This window comes from Rhinopithecus bieti, unplaced genomic scaffold, assembly GCF_001698545.2.
Source record: "Rhinopithecus bieti isolate Rb0 unplaced genomic scaffold, ASM169854v2 scaffold_10706, whole genome shotgun sequence".
Classification (NCBI taxonomy): domain Eukaryota; kingdom Metazoa; phylum Chordata; class Mammalia; order Primates; family Cercopithecidae; genus Rhinopithecus; species Rhinopithecus bieti.
Window position 1 is genome coordinate 1,030,891 of NW_016806811.1, and position 19,376 is coordinate 1,050,266.

At 38.5% G+C, this 19,376-nt stretch overlaps 1 protein-coding gene across 3 annotated transcripts in view; it reads right to left on the minus strand.

Annotated features, from left to right (window-relative positions):
• Positions 1-1,202: 1,202 nt before the first annotated feature.
• SAMD5 (sterile alpha motif domain containing 5) overlaps positions 1,203-19,376 on the minus strand; it is a 64,970-nt gene continuing 46,796 nt past the window's right edge. Inside the window, exons 2-4 of one of the 3 annotated variants that reach the window (XR_001886674.1) lie at positions 6,587-6,815; positions 4,708-4,780; positions 2,277-3,427 (exon numbers count right to left, since the gene is read on the minus strand). Coding sequence is in view for 1 of the 3 variants with exons in the window: in XM_017877612.1 (XP_017733101.1) it covers positions 6,753-6,815 (63 nt within the window). In the remaining 2 variants the exon portion in view is untranslated. Of the gene's footprint in view, positions 6,816-19,376 lie in introns of all 3 variants that reach the window. The other 2 variants (XR_001886673.1, XM_017877612.1) reach the window with 2 other exon arrangements.

Sequence of the window (19,376 nt, forward strand, 5' to 3'; positions counted from 1 at the left end):
TTTCCCTATTTTTAAAAAGTACTTTTTAGGGCTGCCCACCAGTGTCATGAACTTTTCTAAATATGCTTATCAGATCAAGGAGGACTTGAAGCATAAGGTTTTAAGGCTGAAAGATCAGGTTTTCAAGCCACAATGCTGGCCCCTGCAGAGCCCTGGGGCAGCTTGGAGCTTTAGTTTATGAACAAAAGGGTTATGTCTATGCCTTAAAAACCAGGGATCTAAGTTCAAACTAAGTCCATTCTAGAAAAATGAGTCTTTTTGGAAGGAGCCACAGAACGCTTTAGGTATACTTCCCAGGATTTGACATCAGACAAAAGCCAGGATTCAAGGAGATGGAAGAATGCCAATCGTCTGCCACCAACCTGGGGTGTTATCATGGACAGGCCACAAATTCCTGGCACGTTAGTCTCTTAACTACACAATTTATGAATCGGACTAGGTTATCCCTAAGGTCCTTTTCATTTCTAAAATTCAAATTTGTACATATTCCTCCTAATATTTACCATACATGTTTTTTCTTTATATTTACTTTCTTCTCATCTTGTATCCAGTGGGAAAAACAATAAGCACCATCATGAAATCATCGCACATGATGACATTTCTATAAAACCCAAAACACTGTGATAAAACGTCTTCAAATTAATGTCTGGGAACTGGTGACTGTGTTAAGCATGCACAGTAGTTAGTCCACTTGCCAAAGGTCCTGAAGCCAGAAAGTAGTAAGGCTGGGATTCAAATCCAGTACTCTGTGTCTAATGACCACTGAAATACTGCTTATCTGGAGGTGAATCACAACACATTCCAGGTGATGGAGATTCAGGGGCTGCGGGAACCACAGCAGAAACACAGGTACAGAAACTCCATACATGGCCCCTATTACCATCCGACAGCCCCCACCATCCCATCTCCCACCGTGGTGAGCTGCCATGACTGGCACAGAATCATACAAGAGAAGGCTACAACATACTCCTATGTAACAACCATACCAAAGAATCCCAGCTCATAAAATGGATTTATTTCACTTTGGTGTGCAGTGTGGGAAGAGCCACTTTTTTCTTTCTTTCCAGTTAGAACTCTGATTTTCCATGCTGACCATAATGCTATAGTACCATAAACATTTACATATTGTCAATTTAAACAATGCACAAACTCCACCACATTCATCAAAATGTGGAAGATGACAAAAGAGGCCAAGGCGGAACCGCTGTGAAAGCCGTAACATTTATTGAAGAGTGGACATATGTTTGCAAATCACCGTGTGCATGGGCGTACATTACATGGTTCATAATGTTGTTCCAATTAGGCTTTTCATAGTGCCTTCTCATAACATCCTTTTTAAAAATAATAATAACTGAAAGGAAAAAGAAAGTGTCAGTTGCAATTACATTTACAAAACCAAACTGCTGCTTTCAATTAGAGTGAATCTGTGCTTGGCTACTCAGATATACACATGTAGATTTTCCAAGGCCCATGCACACACTTCTGTAGGGGCAGAAATTTTCTATGAACAATGGCTTTAATAACCCAAATAGTATCTCTAAACACTGACAAGCTTGGGGAACAGGACAACAACTGCAATGAACAATACAATTTCTAACATTTGTCCCAGTCAACATACCACTTTGCCCTGGAGATATTTAACACAGCATTTCATTTTTGGAATGATAAGGGATAATTCATCTAATTAAGGGTATTATAGAGAATATACCTATAAAAGACATTTCCCATCTTAAATAATATTTAGAAAGTAGATTTATTGTAGATTTGCTTCCTTTTGGTCAGGTAGAAGAAATTTTGGCAAAATTGTTAAGAAAAAACATACTGCTTAGCTCTAAACATGGAATTTAGCCTCTCGTTTTCCTCTGTTAAAAGGTATTTCTCAACTGCAGTAATAAAGAATAACACTTAATTTCCAGGAGTTTAAACAATTTTTAAAAATTATCCATTTGATAAGTAGAAAAGTTATGTTCTTCATTTTTTCTTTTCTTTCTTTTTTTTTTTAGACAGAGTCTCACTCACTCTGTTGCCCAGGTTGGAGTGCAGTGGCGCGTTCTCAGCTCACTGCAACCTCCACCTCCTGGGTTCAAGCCATTCTCCTGCCTTAGTAGCTGGGATTACAGCACACGCCACCACACCCAGCTAATTTTGTTGTATTTTTAGTAGACACAGGGTTTCACCATGTTGGCCAGGCTGGTCTCAAACTCCTCACCCCAAATCATCTGCCCACCCCGGCCTCCCAAAGTGGTGGAATTACAGGCGTGAGCCACCGTGCCCCACCATTTTTTTCTGAAGTACCTACCATTATTTTTTCCCTTTAAGCCTTTTATGGAAATATCTAAAATAGTAGTGATTAATGATCATGGACTAGAAAGTTATTTATCTCCTCAGAGATTAATAATGTAAAGCTGAAGATGATTTTTTAATCAAAGATTCTGATAGTGTAAAATATCTGATGTAGGAATATGTAATTGATGACAACTGAGGGAGTTAATAAGAGTAAAATTAGAAAACTCGAAAAGAGAAAGCCTAATGGATTTGCTCTGCTCTGCACAATTTGTTTGATTTAATAAAGTAACTATGTGTGCATCTATATGGCTTTACTCTAAGCACAAGATGTCAGTTGATATAAAAAATTCCTAACACTTTGTACTCGGTCTGAGAATTGGCAGTGTAGGATCAGACTTTCACTTATTTCTCTTATTCATCCCTAGATGCAATGTTCCACCCTTTATGCCTTATTTGCCTTGAAAATTCAGAACTCTTCCACCTGCCTGAACCTATTTTGATACCTAATTGAATATTACATATAAGAATCTATATAAAGCAAATGTTTTGTCCAAGCATTTTAATTACGTTAACTTGTTTTTTTGTTATTTTCAACCCCGTGCAAGTGAGCTGTTAACAATACTCAGGCTCTTACAAAAGAAAAATTCAGACATGCTCATATCAATTTTCAAGCAGGTGCTTTCCAGCCCTTGGTATATTTGGTTTTTCTTTTCATAGAAAAGAGTTTGCCAATCCACCATCATCTGCTTTGTATCTTGGCTGGATTCTTCCCAGAAGATGCTACCAGGGAATAGCCCATTTGCACTCCTAATTTGTAAATCAGTCATAAAATCAGAGGAAAATATACATATGCCACTCACTCATTTGTACATCAAATTTGTCAATCTGAAGCTGCCATAAAAAGAAGAAAGCTAATGAAATACCTTCATATCTGTCTATGTGCCTATTTCCCCAGACTTGAAACTGCCGTCCTTTATGAATTTGCTGTTTTGTTTTGTTTTGTCTTGTTTCGAGATGGAGTCTTGCTCTTTTGCCCAGGATGGAGTGTTATTGTTTCCTTAAATCAAATTCTTTTCATTCAATCAATAAACATTTACTGAACTGCTATGATGAGCCAGTACTGTAGCCATTTTTATCCTTCCTTAGAGAAATCAAAGGGGACTTATTCAGTGGGTTTCAGGCAATGATAAGGAAATGTCAATTTATGTGTGAGTTTTCTAGTCAGCTTTAAGGTAATCTCTTCTACATAAGAAGAAATAAGACAACTGAGAGTAAAGAAGGGAAGGGAGAGAGGCAGTCAGCACCTGCTACGCGCCTAGCACTGAGCCAAGGACTGTATGTGGGTGTAAAACTCTTAAGCCTCTTAAGAACTATAGAGGTATTTATTTTTCCCATTTTACAGACAAGGGAAAAGAAGCTTTAATGAGTTTCATAACTGCTCAAGATGATTCCCCAAGCTACAGTATAGCTTACATCCTTAACAGATTCACCACAGGAAAATACTACTGGAATAATTTTAGAATTTAAACTAAGACTTGAGTAACTCCAAAGTGCAGACTCAATGCTTATTGTTGTCATTGTTTATTGCATAACAACAAGATGCTACAAATACCTCTGAACTGAGAAACTGCTTGAATGCTCCAGGTTGAGAAACTACTATCTTTTATTGCTATAAATTCAGTTTTTCCCACAATTACTGGTTCGGCTCCCACATGGGTAAGGAAAGAGCCCTTAACATTATGCCTTCGCTATGCCAAGAAATCTTTCATGTGAATAAAATCTTTTTTTACCTCCCTAAATTTTAAGATGAACTAAAGAAAATTTTGTTATGACCCTCCAAACTCCTCAATATTATCAAGTAAAAGTCTGTAATTAGTCTCTTTTAATGCTCTAGGAAATGCAAATCAAGACAATACTCTAGTTTTATAACATTTATTTAGTCAATTGCTACTTCTTTTATATTCAAAAGTTAAATATATTATTGGTGTTTAGATAAAACAAAAAAACACTGAAAAAAATACTCCTCCTAAGACTAATTGTCTCCAGATACAATTCACTGTAAAATAATTCCTTTCCTTCTATTTTACCTCTTACCTCATCTTGATTTTAATGCAAAGGAATTCATGGGCATCCTTCAATACTTCTCGCTTATTTGAAAGTTTTCTTCCTCTAGCTTTAACTAAGATGTCTTTTAAAAATCCACTGGCTTTTTTGCTGACTGTGACTCTTACTTTAAGTAGAGCATTGTTATTTTTAAATTCTAACAGCAGACACAGAAAGGTTTAAACTTGGCAAATTAATTGAAGTTAGATATTACTCAAACACAAAATAAAACTTGAAATGACCAAGGAACCCTTTTTCCATTGCAGTAGATTGCCTCATAATGCCGACAGTGAAAGTAACAGATTTTTCAAAACTTACGTTCTTTCTAGCAAAGTTCAACAAGTGCATGCAAATGTACATCTGTGAAATAAGTCAGCCACAGACGCAACACCTGGAAATGAGGTCAAACAGGAAGCCATTTGTTATCACAATAAATTATATCTGTAATCTATACAGACTCCCCTACCACTTAAAAGAATTTATCTTAGGAATTTTAAAGACCCTAGTTCATTTGAAAAAAAAAAAAAGATGAAAGGTTAACTGGAATATAATCCTTATGAAACTACAAGCTTTTGTATAGTTTAAGGACAACCTATACATTCTTTTAAAATTTAATTTCCTTACATTTGTATATAATAATGAGACTGATTTTACTCGTGCCTGAATTAACCTATAGAAATAGCTAAACTATTTAAACTTCAGATTTTTAAAGCAGTATTGTATTAAAATTGCCCTTAGAAACCTAATATCCCTCTTAATTGCCTATCTATTCTTAGGAACCAAAATGGACCAAGAAAAAGTGAATGTAAGTTTCTTTTCCTTTGAGAGTTTCTTATTCTTCTTACCATGACAATGCTGATAGGAACTTACATCTTGTACGTACTTCTAAGTAGTAGATTCCATAATGCAGTACTACTTGGGAGCTCTCAAAAATTGACAGCCTCAGGAGCCTGCTGCATGTCAACATCTTTTGCCATGGCTTCTTTCAACTAAGTTTTTGGTCCATCAACATGGTTGCATTTTCTAAGCAGAAAATAAAACTACCAGCATCCAGGCCAGGTGTGGTGGCTCACGCCTGTAATCCCAGCATTACTGGAGGCCAAGGTGGGTGGATCACTTGAGGCCAGGAGTTTGAGACCAGCCTGGCCAACATGGTGAAACCCCGTCTCTACTAAAAATACAAAAAAATTAGCTGAGTGTGGTGGTACGTGCCTATAATCCCAGCTACCAAGAGGCTGAGGCAGGAGAATTCCTTAAATCTGGGAGGCAAAGGTTGCAGTGAGCCATGATGGTGCCACTGCACTCCAGCCTGGGTGACACAGCAACTCTGTCTCAAAAAAATAAAATAATAAAATAAAAAAAAAAATACGAGCATCCAAACACAAGAACAGTAAGAATTAGAAAAATTCTAGATTCATCTTAATTTCTTCCCCCCACCTCAATCTACTCTCTTTTTTGGCCGTAGTGCTACAGGGCTCCTCAGGCCACTGCCACTGCCCACCTCCTGGCCTCCACAGGCCTGAAGTCAGAAGCCTGAAGAGCAAGGTTGGATAAAGCACTGCAGCTCAGAACGGGCTGTGGTCTGTGACCCTGGCAGTCTCCATAGAGTGCAAGAAACTAGCTATGAAGTAAAATAGCTGGCTCTTGCTTGATACATGTCAGAGCAAGACACTTTTATTAGTCCTAATACTAAACCTCAGCCAGATTAAATTTAAAAAGAGAAGTTAGAAGAAATTGTCTTCCCTTGGTAATGTTCCTTAATTCATCAGCTTTATCATTGTACCAATATACAAAATAACTATATAAAAGCACCTTAAAATAAGAATTCCTTCATCAAACTATTCTACATAGAATTGTATATCTTATCTTATGAAAACATGGTCCTATATGAAATGAAGTAGAATGTATGCTAGAATATAAAAATTAAAGCTACTGTTCTCAAATTAAAAGCAAAATTGGAAATAATATAATTACTACTTAATATCAGAAATCTACCTTTTTGTTATATTGTACTTAAAGTAAGTTATGACTCAAATGCCTTAGCCAACCTCATCTGTTTTCATTACGAATGGAAGGGAGAATGCCAAGAAATGCATAGCACTGTATCTCATAATGATATCTTCTTAAAAAATGAACTCAGTACTTCTTTATGTGTGATAGTTCACTGCCTTATTTCTAGCTGCTATAAGCCAGTTACCCAGTTTACTAAGTTGATTATTCCAGAAATTGTCCAAGCAAAAAGTTAAGCTGATGAGTATTTCCAGGGTCATCATCCATTTCCCTTTTTGAAAGAAGGTTCTAAATATGCCCTTTTCCAGTCTTCAGGCACTCATCAGTCCTCCACGAGGTCTCAAAAATGATATCTAGCGGTTCTGTGATGACTTCGGCCAATTCATTAAGTACTCTAGGATGCCAGCCATTGGGACCTGTGGATTTGAACATATCTGGGTTATTGAAGTTCTCCTTTACCCATTCTTCCCCTAGTCCATCGTGGATTTCTGCTCCTATTTTTAAGTCATACTTGTCTCTTTCTGCTTACCACATGGACTTTTGAAGAACAGTCCTAAGAGTTTTTGCTTGTTATCTATCAATTTTCTCTTTCAAGCTAATTAACAAAGAATGTATTTTATCCTTGTCAAGCCTATGTTTTGTTTAAAAAGGTCTACTTTATTTTCCTTTTATGTTCCTTCTAAGAGGTGGAAACTTAAAAAAAAAAAGGTTAGATAAAATATACCTTATAATAGTTCATCCTAAGTCACACTACTCAGTACTACATGTTAGCAACGTTAGTACTATAGCAATAGTCAATACATTGTGAGACATTCCAAAGGCAACCTATCTCACGCTGGAAGAGCATTTATCTATTCAGCTTGTAGCTGCACGTGCTAACTCGAAATGCATCTTCCAAAGTAAAAATGATTCACAATCATATTTAATCATTATCATCTGTATGTATAAACAGTAACTTTTTCACATAGGCATATAAAAACCATAGTTGTATGTGAGCTGGAAAGAGGTTAATTAGGTATTTCTTACAAAGCAGCAACCTAGTCGAATTCATTTGCTGTGTGGTCTTTGCCATCAAAGTTCTTGGGTTTATATTACACTAATTATCTCCAAGCTCTGATAGTTGTTGACAGTTTTAACCCCTTCATTGTCACAATTATCCCTCTGAAATTGAAAAGCAGCAGTAGATTACATTGCACTGCCCATCTGTCAGGGCTCTGCTGTGTGCCCACAATCCCTTGACAGATCTAGATGGACAAACAAGAGGAAGAAAAGGAAAGTTGGAAGGAAGAAGAAGGATGCCTGAGTCTTTCCTGGGAATTTTGTGCTGCTTAGATCCAACCACTTGCTTATTGAATTGGAAAACTAGCGGAAAAGGTTAAATCAATTTTGTTCTCCTTTCTTTAGTTTTGCTTTTCTAGTCTCTATCTCTCCAACCTCTCCAAGCCTTGTAAGCGCCCAAAAAATAAAAATCATATTGCAGACATCATCAAGACTCTTTAAAAGAAGAATTCTGCACATTTCTCTAGGGAACAACAATTTGTTGTAGCACCTGCCATTTTCACCCCTGCTCAAACAGCCACCTGCTGACGGCAATATGTTAGCTAATATGTCATTATTAATTAGTTTGGGTGGCACCATCAGGCAATCACATCTAAATAGATGGAAAGTATTACTATCCAGGCTCGCGAAGCTTCTTTCTCCAGAGAATCAAGCTATTTTGCTGTAATACTAAGTAACGATATGTTACCACTAATTAATATATTCAAATAGTCGCCAAAATAAACCCATATCCAATCCAACACCTCTATTAAACATCAGCTCTTGTTATAAACTGCAAAAAAAGTAATCTTCAACCTATCTGAACAAACCAAGTTGTTGGGCTTTTGCGGGGAGGGAGGAGGAGTGAGGGAAAATTCTGTAGAGAAGGGAAGTTACCTGAATATAAAGAAGGTAACACTTTTTTTTTTTTTTTGAGATGGAGTCTCGTTTTGTCACCCAGGCTGGAGTATAGTAGTGCGATCTCGGCTCACTGCAAGCTCCGCCTCCTGGGTTCACGCTATTCTCCTGCCTCAGCCTCCCAAGTAGCTGGGACTACAGGCGTCCGCCACCACGCCTGGCTAATTTTTTGTATTTTTAGTAAAGACAGTGTTTCACCGTATTAGCCAGGATGGTCTTGATCTCCTGACATTGTGATCCACCCTCCTCGGCCTCCCAAAGTGCTGGGATTACAGGCGTGAGCCATTGTGCCTGGCCAACACTTTGGTTTTTAATGCTCTAATAAATGAATACATAAAAGGCGTTAACACCAAAAATTGCATTTACTATAGAGTACAAGAAAACTAGCTATTTGTGTCAGAAAAAAAATCCAGGAAAAGCCTTAGGTTATAGCGTTAGGGGTCACTCAGATGGCAGCAAGACTACTTCCAGGAAAAGAAAAGGCCACAGAGGGAGTCCGCTGTATCTTGAGGACATTCTCATTATAATGCAAGATTCCATGTCTGCCCCATGTTCAATAGACTTCTGCCTGAAGTCAGAGACATGATCCTGCCTACCTTCAAAGGTCACTTTGCTCTAGAAACATAGAAAAACAAAGAAAATGCCTTTGGACAGATTATCATCTAGCAAGCAAAGACACCCTGCCTATTAAACTCATCGAATGGTGTGAACCATGAAGTCATTTCACAAATCTAGTGTCAAACTAACAGCCTCCAAAACCTCTCATGCCTTTGGTTCCACAAAAACAAATCACATTCATTAGACAAGTCCAGCCTTGCAATCTGCTATTTTTCATTCTTTGGGGAGAGGGTGAGGGGCAGATGAACAGGATTTCCACAATGGGTCATGGAGAGTTTCAAGACGTGAGAGCAGTCACAGAGAACAATAATTAGTGGAGCACATGTTGCTTCATGACCATAGGACACGTCGGTGATTTCCCTGTGCCTAATGCGCCTTCATTCTTTTCTGGCTAATCACATTGTGGCACTCCAGAGGCTGGTCTTGATAGATCTCTCTTTGAGTGGAACAGAAATGAACAGTTTTAAAATTCTGACAAGCTTGAAGGAGGTAACTGCTGAAGATAACTCTTACAGACAAATATGCATTTCACAGAGCTGTTCCCATACATATCACACATTTCTCATATTTCATTTTCCCCCTAAATTCTCAGGCACACCGCTATGAAGAAAATAAAAGCTCTTTTTTCACTCCACCAAGAAAAATAATCTAGTCACATGTGTTCACAGTCTTCTTTCTCGGTTATCATACTAGGTTGACCTAAAAATCATGAAAGGCGGCCGGGCGCGGTGGCTCAAGCCTGTAATCCCAGCACTTTGGGAGGCCGAGACGGGCGGATCACGAGGTCAGGAGATCGAGACCATCCTGGCTAACACGGTGAAACCCCGTCTCTACTAAAAAAATACAAAAAACTAGCCGGGCGAGGTGGCGGGCGCCTGTAGTCCCAGCTACTTGGGAGGCTGAGGCAGGAGAATGGCGTAAACCCGGGAGGCGGAGCTTGCAGTGAGCTGAGATCTGGCCACTGCACTCCAGCCTGGGTGGCAGAGCGAGACTCCGTCTCAAAAAAAAAAAAAAAAAAAATCATGAAAGGCATTGATCCCTTCTTAAAATTAATGAAAGCTGGCTGGGCACAGTGGCTCACGCCTGTAATCCCAGCACTTTGGGAGGCCGAGGCGGGCAGATCACAAGGTAAGACAGGAGACTGAGACCATCCTGGCCAAAATGGCGAAACCCTGTCTCTACTAAAAATACAAAAATTAGCTGGGCGTGGTGGCGTGTGCCTGTAGTCCCAGCTACTCAGGAAGCTGAGGCAGGAAAATCACTTGAACCTGGGAGCTGGAGGTTGCAGTGAGCCGAGATCGTGCCACTGCACTCCAGCCTGGCGACAAAGTAAGACTCCATCTCAAAAATAAATAAATAAATAAATAAACAAACAAACAAATAAATAAATAAATTCATGAAAGCCAGCCACTGCAGGAATACCAAGTTATATTTTGGTGTCTTAACACCCCTAACGTTTTTCGTTTTTAAAGATAAGCTTTTGTTACTGTTGTTTTTTAAAGTGATTGCCAGAAGTTTCTTTGTAGTGTGCCAAATTATTATCTCCCTATTTCTAGGAGAACACTGCTAAAATGTTTACATCACAGTTGGTCTATTCTCCCCCTTTGACTTTGAGATCACTCTCAATCAGGGAGTTTTTACATTCAAGCCACCCAAACCTAATTCTTGGGTTGTGACTTTCTCAGTTTCATTTGTTCTAGGCTTTTACAGGGTTTGAGGGGCCCTTCATTTCAGAGGCTAGGCAGTTCTCCTATGCCAAATCTCCTATCAGTGTTAGAATTCTAATCTGAGAAGCAGGGAGAGGCAGTACAAGTTATTTAATGAATAAAGAAACTATTATCCTATGGTTAAAAATTAAGATTTATGAGATTGCATTTTTTTCTCAGTTGATTACTCTGATTTTAACTGACTTCAAGTCTGTTACTCTTTTTAGCTTGTGATTTTCCCCCTAATTAAAGGCAATCAGAGTGATATGCAGGCTAAACACCATTCAGAAGTCATTTCTCTATTGTGACATTATTCTGAAGGATGTAGCTCAATTGCAGCTGTAGAACCAGTTGACACACATTTTCCATATTTGGTTGCTGAAGAAATATAACTGGTGACTGTATATTAATAGTATGTGAAATTTGCATACAATTTGGGAGACAACTGTGTAACAAAAAAAATTGATGATGGTAGGATTGCTGCTTTCCATCCTTCTGGGTAACACAGGGGCACTAAGCAGAGTCTTTGGGTGGTTGGTGACAAGACACAAGATTTTTTGACCTCATGACAGAACTCAACTTCAGTTTTCCAACATTCAGCTATGTCACACTGGCTATTACTATAGGACCAAGAAAGGTGGGAATTTGTGTGGAGAGAGGACAGTTAAATACAGCCTCACTGTAACTGTAAATTTCTCCAAGGACAAAACCCCCACATTTTACATTTGTTCCTATCTCCTATAGGAGCATTATATGTAATGTCAGCCACTATACTGCTGATTGACTGAATAATCCCTACTATAATTTTCACCAAAATTTTTCACTAAACTAAATTCCTTTTAGAAAAGTTTAGTCTAGAAAGTCAGTCTTTATTGCCTATACAATAAAGAAAACATGATCAACATATGTTCACAGAGCCCATATGTGTCTTAACGATCATCTTTCCTCTAAGCATCTCCTCTTCGGCTTCTACACTGGGGAAGGCTCAGGCTGGCTCCCGAACCCCAGAGGACTGAAGGATGCAATGTTAGGTTATACAAATAGCTGGCATACACATGTGTCCCAATATGCTCTTTTTCTATTTAAAGATAAGTCTTCTAGGGTACATTTTCTAAGATTCTATAGAAGAGAAAAATGTTTGGCCTACTCCAAAATGATCCACATTATGATCTACATGTATTTTCTTTTTTTTAAATTTTTTTTCCGATTTTAGAAGCAAATATTCAAATGCCATCCTAATTATAAACTCTTCTCACTGTCCTGTCTTCATCAGAGGTGTGTCCTTGGTAAGTGAAGTAATTTTCTCTACTTCCCAGAGAAAAATTCAGGGCTTCTCGCTGCCTCTTCAGGGAAGTTGTAACCTTCATTCAGGACTTTTTTGCAGCTTTCAGCAAATGGAAAGTATAGTAGAGAGGCTGGCTGGACATTTTCCTATGGCTTTTTCTTCAGGAAGAAACTATCAGAAACAAATTCAGAGTTTAAAAAACAAAGCCTCTTTGTTTATGCTATCCTGGGGCATTAACCTATTTTATAATTTTTCCAACTGCATAGCTATGCAAATTCCCTACTTTCTTAAAAGTACTTTGCTGTACCCATCACTGACACTTCTGAGAATGCCAACTTCCTACACAAAAGAACAACCCACAGGGCTGTGGTCTGCAGGCGGCAGCTCCCAGAGACAGCTGCTTCTGAGGCTAGCGCCGCCTTCCCGCCTGGAGTCAGGGACATGCCTTATCTCAGTCAGGAAGAAATGACTGGGACTCTAACTGTTGGGAATTTTGTACTGTACTTTCAACCATTGTTTAATAATTAACAGCTGATCACAACAAGAAGCGGGGGCAAGGTCACCACTCTTTCAAGAGGTTCAACAGAACGATTAAGGAGGTATTTGGTAGTTGGAAAGGACAGTGATTTTAAGAACAAAGAGGGAGCTTGGGCATATTTACACATGGAGCAGAAGGATTCCATGGAGACAGACTAAATGCAAAAAACAAAGGGATAATTATGAACCATAATTATCACTTGGGTCGGAGTAGATAAGGAGGGAGTTAGTCTTAAAGGGGAGAGGGGTAATTTCTCATCAAAATCAGAAGGAATGAAGACAGATGGGTCAGTGGGCCCACACATTTGGAGGTCAGTGGGAGAAGGAGGGAGGGGCGGGAGTGTGCTGTGGACCACTTCTCAGTTCTGATGGGCCAAGGCTACCTGCAGAAGAGCCCATGAGAGGGGTAAGGGCAGAGTTTCTAGGAGGACAAGGGAGAGATTCGAAAATAGCCACCAAGAGAACTGTGACAGGAAATCAATTTGACAGCTGAGGGCAGGTTTAGATTGGATTGACTGGAATCACAGTGATCGGTGCCTTTAGATTTTTCCTCTGTCTTGTGATTCAGGTCCTCCAAATACCATCCAAAATGTGATCAAGACACAGGCTTTATAATTACGCAACACAAGCCCAGAACAGAAATAGCCATAAATACTGGAGTGTGCTGAATGCCAGTGTCTGGCCTCTACTGCAGTTCTTTAAAATATGGTGGGTCTTTGGATACAATGCTTCTGTTGCCTGGCTCTCACCAGGCTCCTGGGCTGCTCACTTAAGGTTCTCATTCTCTCTCTCCTTCTGCCTCTCTCTTTCATCAACCTGCTCCACAGGAAAATCATCTATTATTGTATACTAATTGTCTTTGAAATCACCATTAACATTAATCTGCTAACTCATACTTCAGTTATCACCAATATAATTGCCATGACAGTGTGCTTATAGAACATACTATGATTATTATTACCTGCCTGCCCCAGCAACAGCAGCAAACGGCTGGTAACATTTACTGTGTGAACTCCCTCTGTGCCTACCTCCCAGGGACTGTGATGACAATGTACACTTTTACATAATCACCTTTACTTCTTACCACAAGCCAATGTGATGGTGATCCTAGATTCAACTTTATAAATGAAGAATCTGAGGCTTTAAAGTGTAGACAACCCGCCAGGGTCAAACTGCTAATCAGTGGCAGAGTGGTTCTGTGCAACAGCAAAGCTCACTTTATTAAAACTACTTCTATGCTCTCCAATCATTTTTTATTGGGAAACTGTAATGGTTGAATAGCATCCCCCTGCCAAAATTCACATCCACCTGGAACCTCAGAATGTGATCTTATTTGGAAATAGAGTCTCTGCAGATGTTCTTAGTTAAGGATCTCGAGATGAAATCATCCTGGATTTAGGGTGGGCCCTGAATCCAATCCCTGGTGTTCTCATAAGGAAAGGAGAGGAGAGGACACAGGGACACACCAACAAGGGGCCAGGTGAAAGTGGAAGCAGAGAGTGGAGTGGTGCAGCCACGAGCCAAGGAATGCCAGAAGCCACCGGAAGCTGGAAAAGACAAGGAAAGTCTCCCCTAGAGGCTCTGGAGGCAGCATGGCCTTGCTGACACCTTGATTTCAGACTTCCGGCTGTGACCTGTGAGAAAACAAACTTCTGTTGTTTGTTGGTGTTATTTTGTTACAGAAGCCCTAGAAAACATGGGCTCCTTTGCAGGAAACACAGAATTTTAAATGCCATTAGAAATATTTTTTAATCCCTTAATTGCTTTTGGTGATAGATACAAAGGTGATTTTAGACAAAAGTTATTTTATTTTATTCAGAATATAAAATGTTATGCATGATGCTTAGTTATATTTAATGTCATAATGAAAAAGTTTGATTTCTTTCTATTCAATAAATGATGCAAACTGTTTAAATTATGTATGAAAATATGATTTGTTAAAATACATAAGAAAACTATATGTTTATATGTTGACTCCATGTATATTAATACGCAGACTGAGATTTAACTATTGGTTACAGCATCAAAATAGAAAATAGTCAACATATAGAACTACTATTTTCTTTTGCTCAAAATATCCACGGGTTTATTTATTATTCACTTGAATATTTGTGACTTACTTTAAATTGCAAGACAAGAAAGAAGGCTTTAGTGGCCACTTCCAAGCATTGCTCTAAAAATAACATACCATCGTTGTAGATATAATTTATTTCTGATAAATTAAAATTGAAAATAATTGCCAGTATTTTTGTTTTTATATCAGTTATTGAAGAATGAGAGTTTAATGTGTGATATAAGCATACACATGCTCTACAAATGAAAGCTCTACAAAGTTTTCATTTTAAAGATAAAAATATTTAAGTAATTGTCTCTGATGTATTTAAAGACATAATGAAAAGTCACTATTCCCAACCTGGGAAACTTTTGTAATTTCATGACAGCTCACAAACCTCCATAACAATACTATGTTTCTCAGAAACTTGAGAAACACTGCAATGTTGTATCCCAGCCATTCTCTGGTTTTGGTTCTAAGAGTCATTTGAATTCTTGAAAATTACTGAAGTTTCCAAAGAGCTTTTGTTTTATGGGTTATAACTATTGATATGTACTGTATTTTAAATTATAACTGTGAAATATTTAAAATATATATTTAACTCATTTGAAAATAACACTAGTAAATGCATTACATGTGAACACAAATATTTTATGAAAATAAACATATATTCTCCCCAAATTAAGAAGAACGGCATTGTTCTACTTTTGTGCATATCTCTGTGTGTCTCTTTATATCTCTTTATATTTGATCTGTGGCAATATGTTTTTAATTGAAGTATATGAAGCAAATCTGGCCTCACACAGATGTGTCACTGAAAAAGTAGGGAGTATCTGAACAGACTTTTCAGATAAATAATTGTAGATATTCATTTTAATACCATGGCAAAACTTGACAAGAGATGGTTTCTTAAAAGTCACTTGCCATGTGAAATTTGAAACCATATCAGTCAACTTTTCTTACTGTTTATTAAATTAAAATCTTAGTCAATCTTCTACTTTTAATTGACTTTTTCCATCATACATGATTTTATGGTATCATGTATTGGTCATTTGGGAAATATTCAGTTTCTGAATTATACAGATCTTCCAAATGTCAACACATATCATTATTCAATATATTTTAAAAATCCCATGTGTTAATATCACCACCCAAGGTAGCTTAATCAAAAAAATCTTTAGGCAGTATGAAACTATCAAGGTCACTGGGACAAATATAAGTTTTCTGAAATTCTTGTTCTCACTTGAACATTCACATTTTATCATCAACAACAAACACTGTCAATCATGTTTCTTGAAATATTAGGTTCACTTTAGTTATTTTTAAGAAATCTGCCAAATACCCAAGTCGAAATAAGCATGGCTTGTTTCTCAGCTGCTCTTTCAAGTGAAAATGGTGTTACATGGAAGAAGCAGCCAGCTGAGCCAGCAACTCAAACAAGAGTACAAGTGGTTTGCAAGAGGACAAGATTTACATACATGTCCATTTGCAACAGAAGCACTGTATGAGTAGTTCTCATTTTGTCACACAGAATATTCAAAATCATGTACACAAAGGTTGAGATTTAATAAACATTAATTTCTACTGCTTCATCAAGCCTATTTTAAGGAAAAATTGCTTCTTTTGGCAGGTGTATGTGGGTGTGCATATGGGTGAAGAATCCAGTAAGTACTAACACAGTTTGACGCTAACATTTTTATCCGCTGTTGCTTTTGTGCTGCCAGTATAAATGCCCTCCCAGTGAAAAAGGCAAATAACATCACATTATAGTATTGTTATGAAATAATTATTACCTTGCAGACCCCCTGAAAGGGCCTTGGGGACAACACTTTGAGAACTATTGCTCTATACCACGTCTGGATACAAGAAGTCAAGGTAGGTATCACAAAATCAGCATCAAGTGTCAAACCAAGTCGTCAGTCTGAAATAGAATTCTGCCCATTTAAATGATAGCTCCATCCTAGCAATCACTCCACATTCACCCTTCTGGCTCTCATCTAACTTAGCCCGTTCAGGAACTGGGAAGTCTGGAACCTTCCTGCCATTGAGGAAGTCTGGTGAGGGGGTTGCAAAGACGGCTGCTCTGCCTGGAAAAAAACATGGTTCTCTGAAGGACTGTGCTTGCCAGCCTTTTCAGTAACAAGAGCTTTTGAAGCGACCCAGCAATTCTGAGTGCAGCCAGTCTGCCATATCAAAATAGCCTGTGGCCTCCTGGCAACGAAGCTCAATTCCCCAAACACTGAAGCCTGGCCTCCACTGGCCATGACCTCACTTGATGAATCGGAAGGGGCAAGGAAGCAAGACAACAGCCGTCATCCTCTTGAGCAATTCTTTCCCAGGCACATATGCAAGTTGATATGGTTTGGCTGTGTCCCCACCCAAAACTTATCTTAAATTCTAGTTCCCAAAATTCCCCGTGTGTCATGGGAGGGACTCAGCGGAAGGTAATTGAATCATGGAGGCGGTTACCCCCATACTGCTGTTCTCATGATAGCGAGTTCCTGCAAAATCTGAAGGTTTTATAAGGGGCTTTCCCCCCTTTTGCTCAGCACTTCTCCTTACTGCCACCATGTGAAAAAGTGCATGTTTGCTTTGCTTTCTGCCATAATTGTAAGTTTCCTGAGGCCTCCCCAGCCCTGCAGATCTGTGAGTCAATTAAAGCTCTTTTCCTTTTGAATCGCCCAGTCTTGAGCAGTTCTTTAAAGCAGTGTGAGAATGGACTAACACACATGTTTAGTGGCAGCCAGAATGAAGGAAGTCCAGGGTACCCATGCTGTTTTCCATCCCATTACCTCATCTCCAATTTTGGCAGGGCTGAAAAAGAACACTTTCAGACTTCTCAGAAAAAAAAATGTTGTGATGTGGCTTTCAAGTTAGACCATTGCTAACTGCTTTAAAAGAACGGACTTACAAAGTCATCTGAATAACCCTCAAGATGTCGACTTTGTCCAAATGAATTCGGAAAAAATGTAAATGGGTGACCTAAAGCAGGAAAATATGTAAATAGGACTGAGTTCTATCATGCATTGGAGACCTTACCCATTCTTGCTGGGTGTCATACAGTGACAATTCCTAGGGGAATGTTTAGGAGCAAAGCCCAGATAAAAGGACCTCTCAGCCAACCTTATGGCATGGTGTCCAGAGTGGGTCCAGAGTGGTTGTAGGTATGTGAGTTTGTATATGAGAGAAAGAAAGAAACAGAAAGAGAGAAAACAATTTGGAAGTTGGGGGTAGGGAGTGGAGAACACATGAGGCATACTACTTCAAACCAAACCAGCCAGCCTCTAGGTTTTCCCCAGCAGTCATCCCATCCCTTCCTGCCAGGACAGACATGAAGTTCCCTGGGGGAAGCAGGACAGGGCAAAGGATCTGCTCAGACTCTGGATTCAAAGTCCAGCTCTGCTATTTCATGGATGGATGGCCTTGGACATATTACCCAACCTAACCACTCTCTGTTTCAGTTCCGCATCTACAAAATGGGAACCACAGTAGTACCTACATTCCAGAGGGTTATCCTAAAGATTAAATGGGCTAATATCTGTAAGACTGTTTAGAACAGGATCTGGCACAGTGGAAGCCTATATACCTGTCTGGATGATTTTTCCAGTACCTGTCCTATATAAAGACATGGAATTATATATCTTAGTTCAATAGCTGAGTGATGTAAACCCACCCCTAAGGAGGCATAGATACTTAGGCACATGTTTAGAACAAAAACATAATGGATGTTCAGCACCATTATTAAGTTAGTCATCCACAAATGTTATTAGAATAAATCATGAATAATGTGTATGCTTTAAGCACTGGTTAGCCATTAACTTAAAAATTTTTCATTTAGCTTTGTGATGCATGCTGTACAGAACATAACTACCATAGTAGATCTCAGCTTGTTAAAGCATAAAGGCCTTTTTAATTGTTTTTAAAAACACAGATGGCCCCTCCGCACCCCTGCCCCACACAGGCATATGTATGCATGTGCACAAACACATACACAGAGTCACCTTACTGTTAGGCTTTTCTTATATTCCTGCTACCCTTTGATTGAGAAAAAGTACTGCTTTAAAAAGTGGCCAAAAATGTAAGAATATCTTCAAATGTATTTATATAAAACACTATTTATGCAGATGTTCACTGACAATTGTTGGTGTCCAAATAGGTTCCAAGAGTTTTGTATTAATTCCTCAAGGGTCTGTGTTCTTTGGATTGGGAGTCACTTTCCCAGGGGAATGGTATCTTCTGAAGTGGAAGTTGGGTTCTTAAAGAAAATTCAATTACATTAAAATAAAATTCATTAACTGAGAAAAGTTGAACCCCAGAATCCCAACTTCAAATATAACATGCTTGCAGTGGTTAATGTACAACAGGCAAGGGGTCTTTACAGTATTATTTCAAGAAGCAAAAGGCCAACATTTTATATGTCTTCTCTCAGAATAGCTGTATTTCCTCTCCACATAATCTCCCACAGTTAGCCTTAAAACATTTCATTGTTTACTCCTTCAGGAATCTGACTCATTGCAGCAAAGACGTTAAACAGCAAAGAACACAGGTAATCCCTTGTAGTTTCTGCAGGAACCTCAATTCCAGAGACAAAATAGAAAGGACCCAAATTTCTTGGAACTAATACAGACCCATGGAGACATCCCTGAGCAAGAACATTTTTCAGAAAATTTAAACTCGGATAACAAGGATTTTAGACACTCTCTCCTGCTGATAGGAGCTTCCTCTGTGTGACATAGAATATAAACCCAAACACTGACTTTTGTTTTTCAGGTTTAAAAGTATTAAATATATATAAATTAAAATGTTAAAGTATATATATATA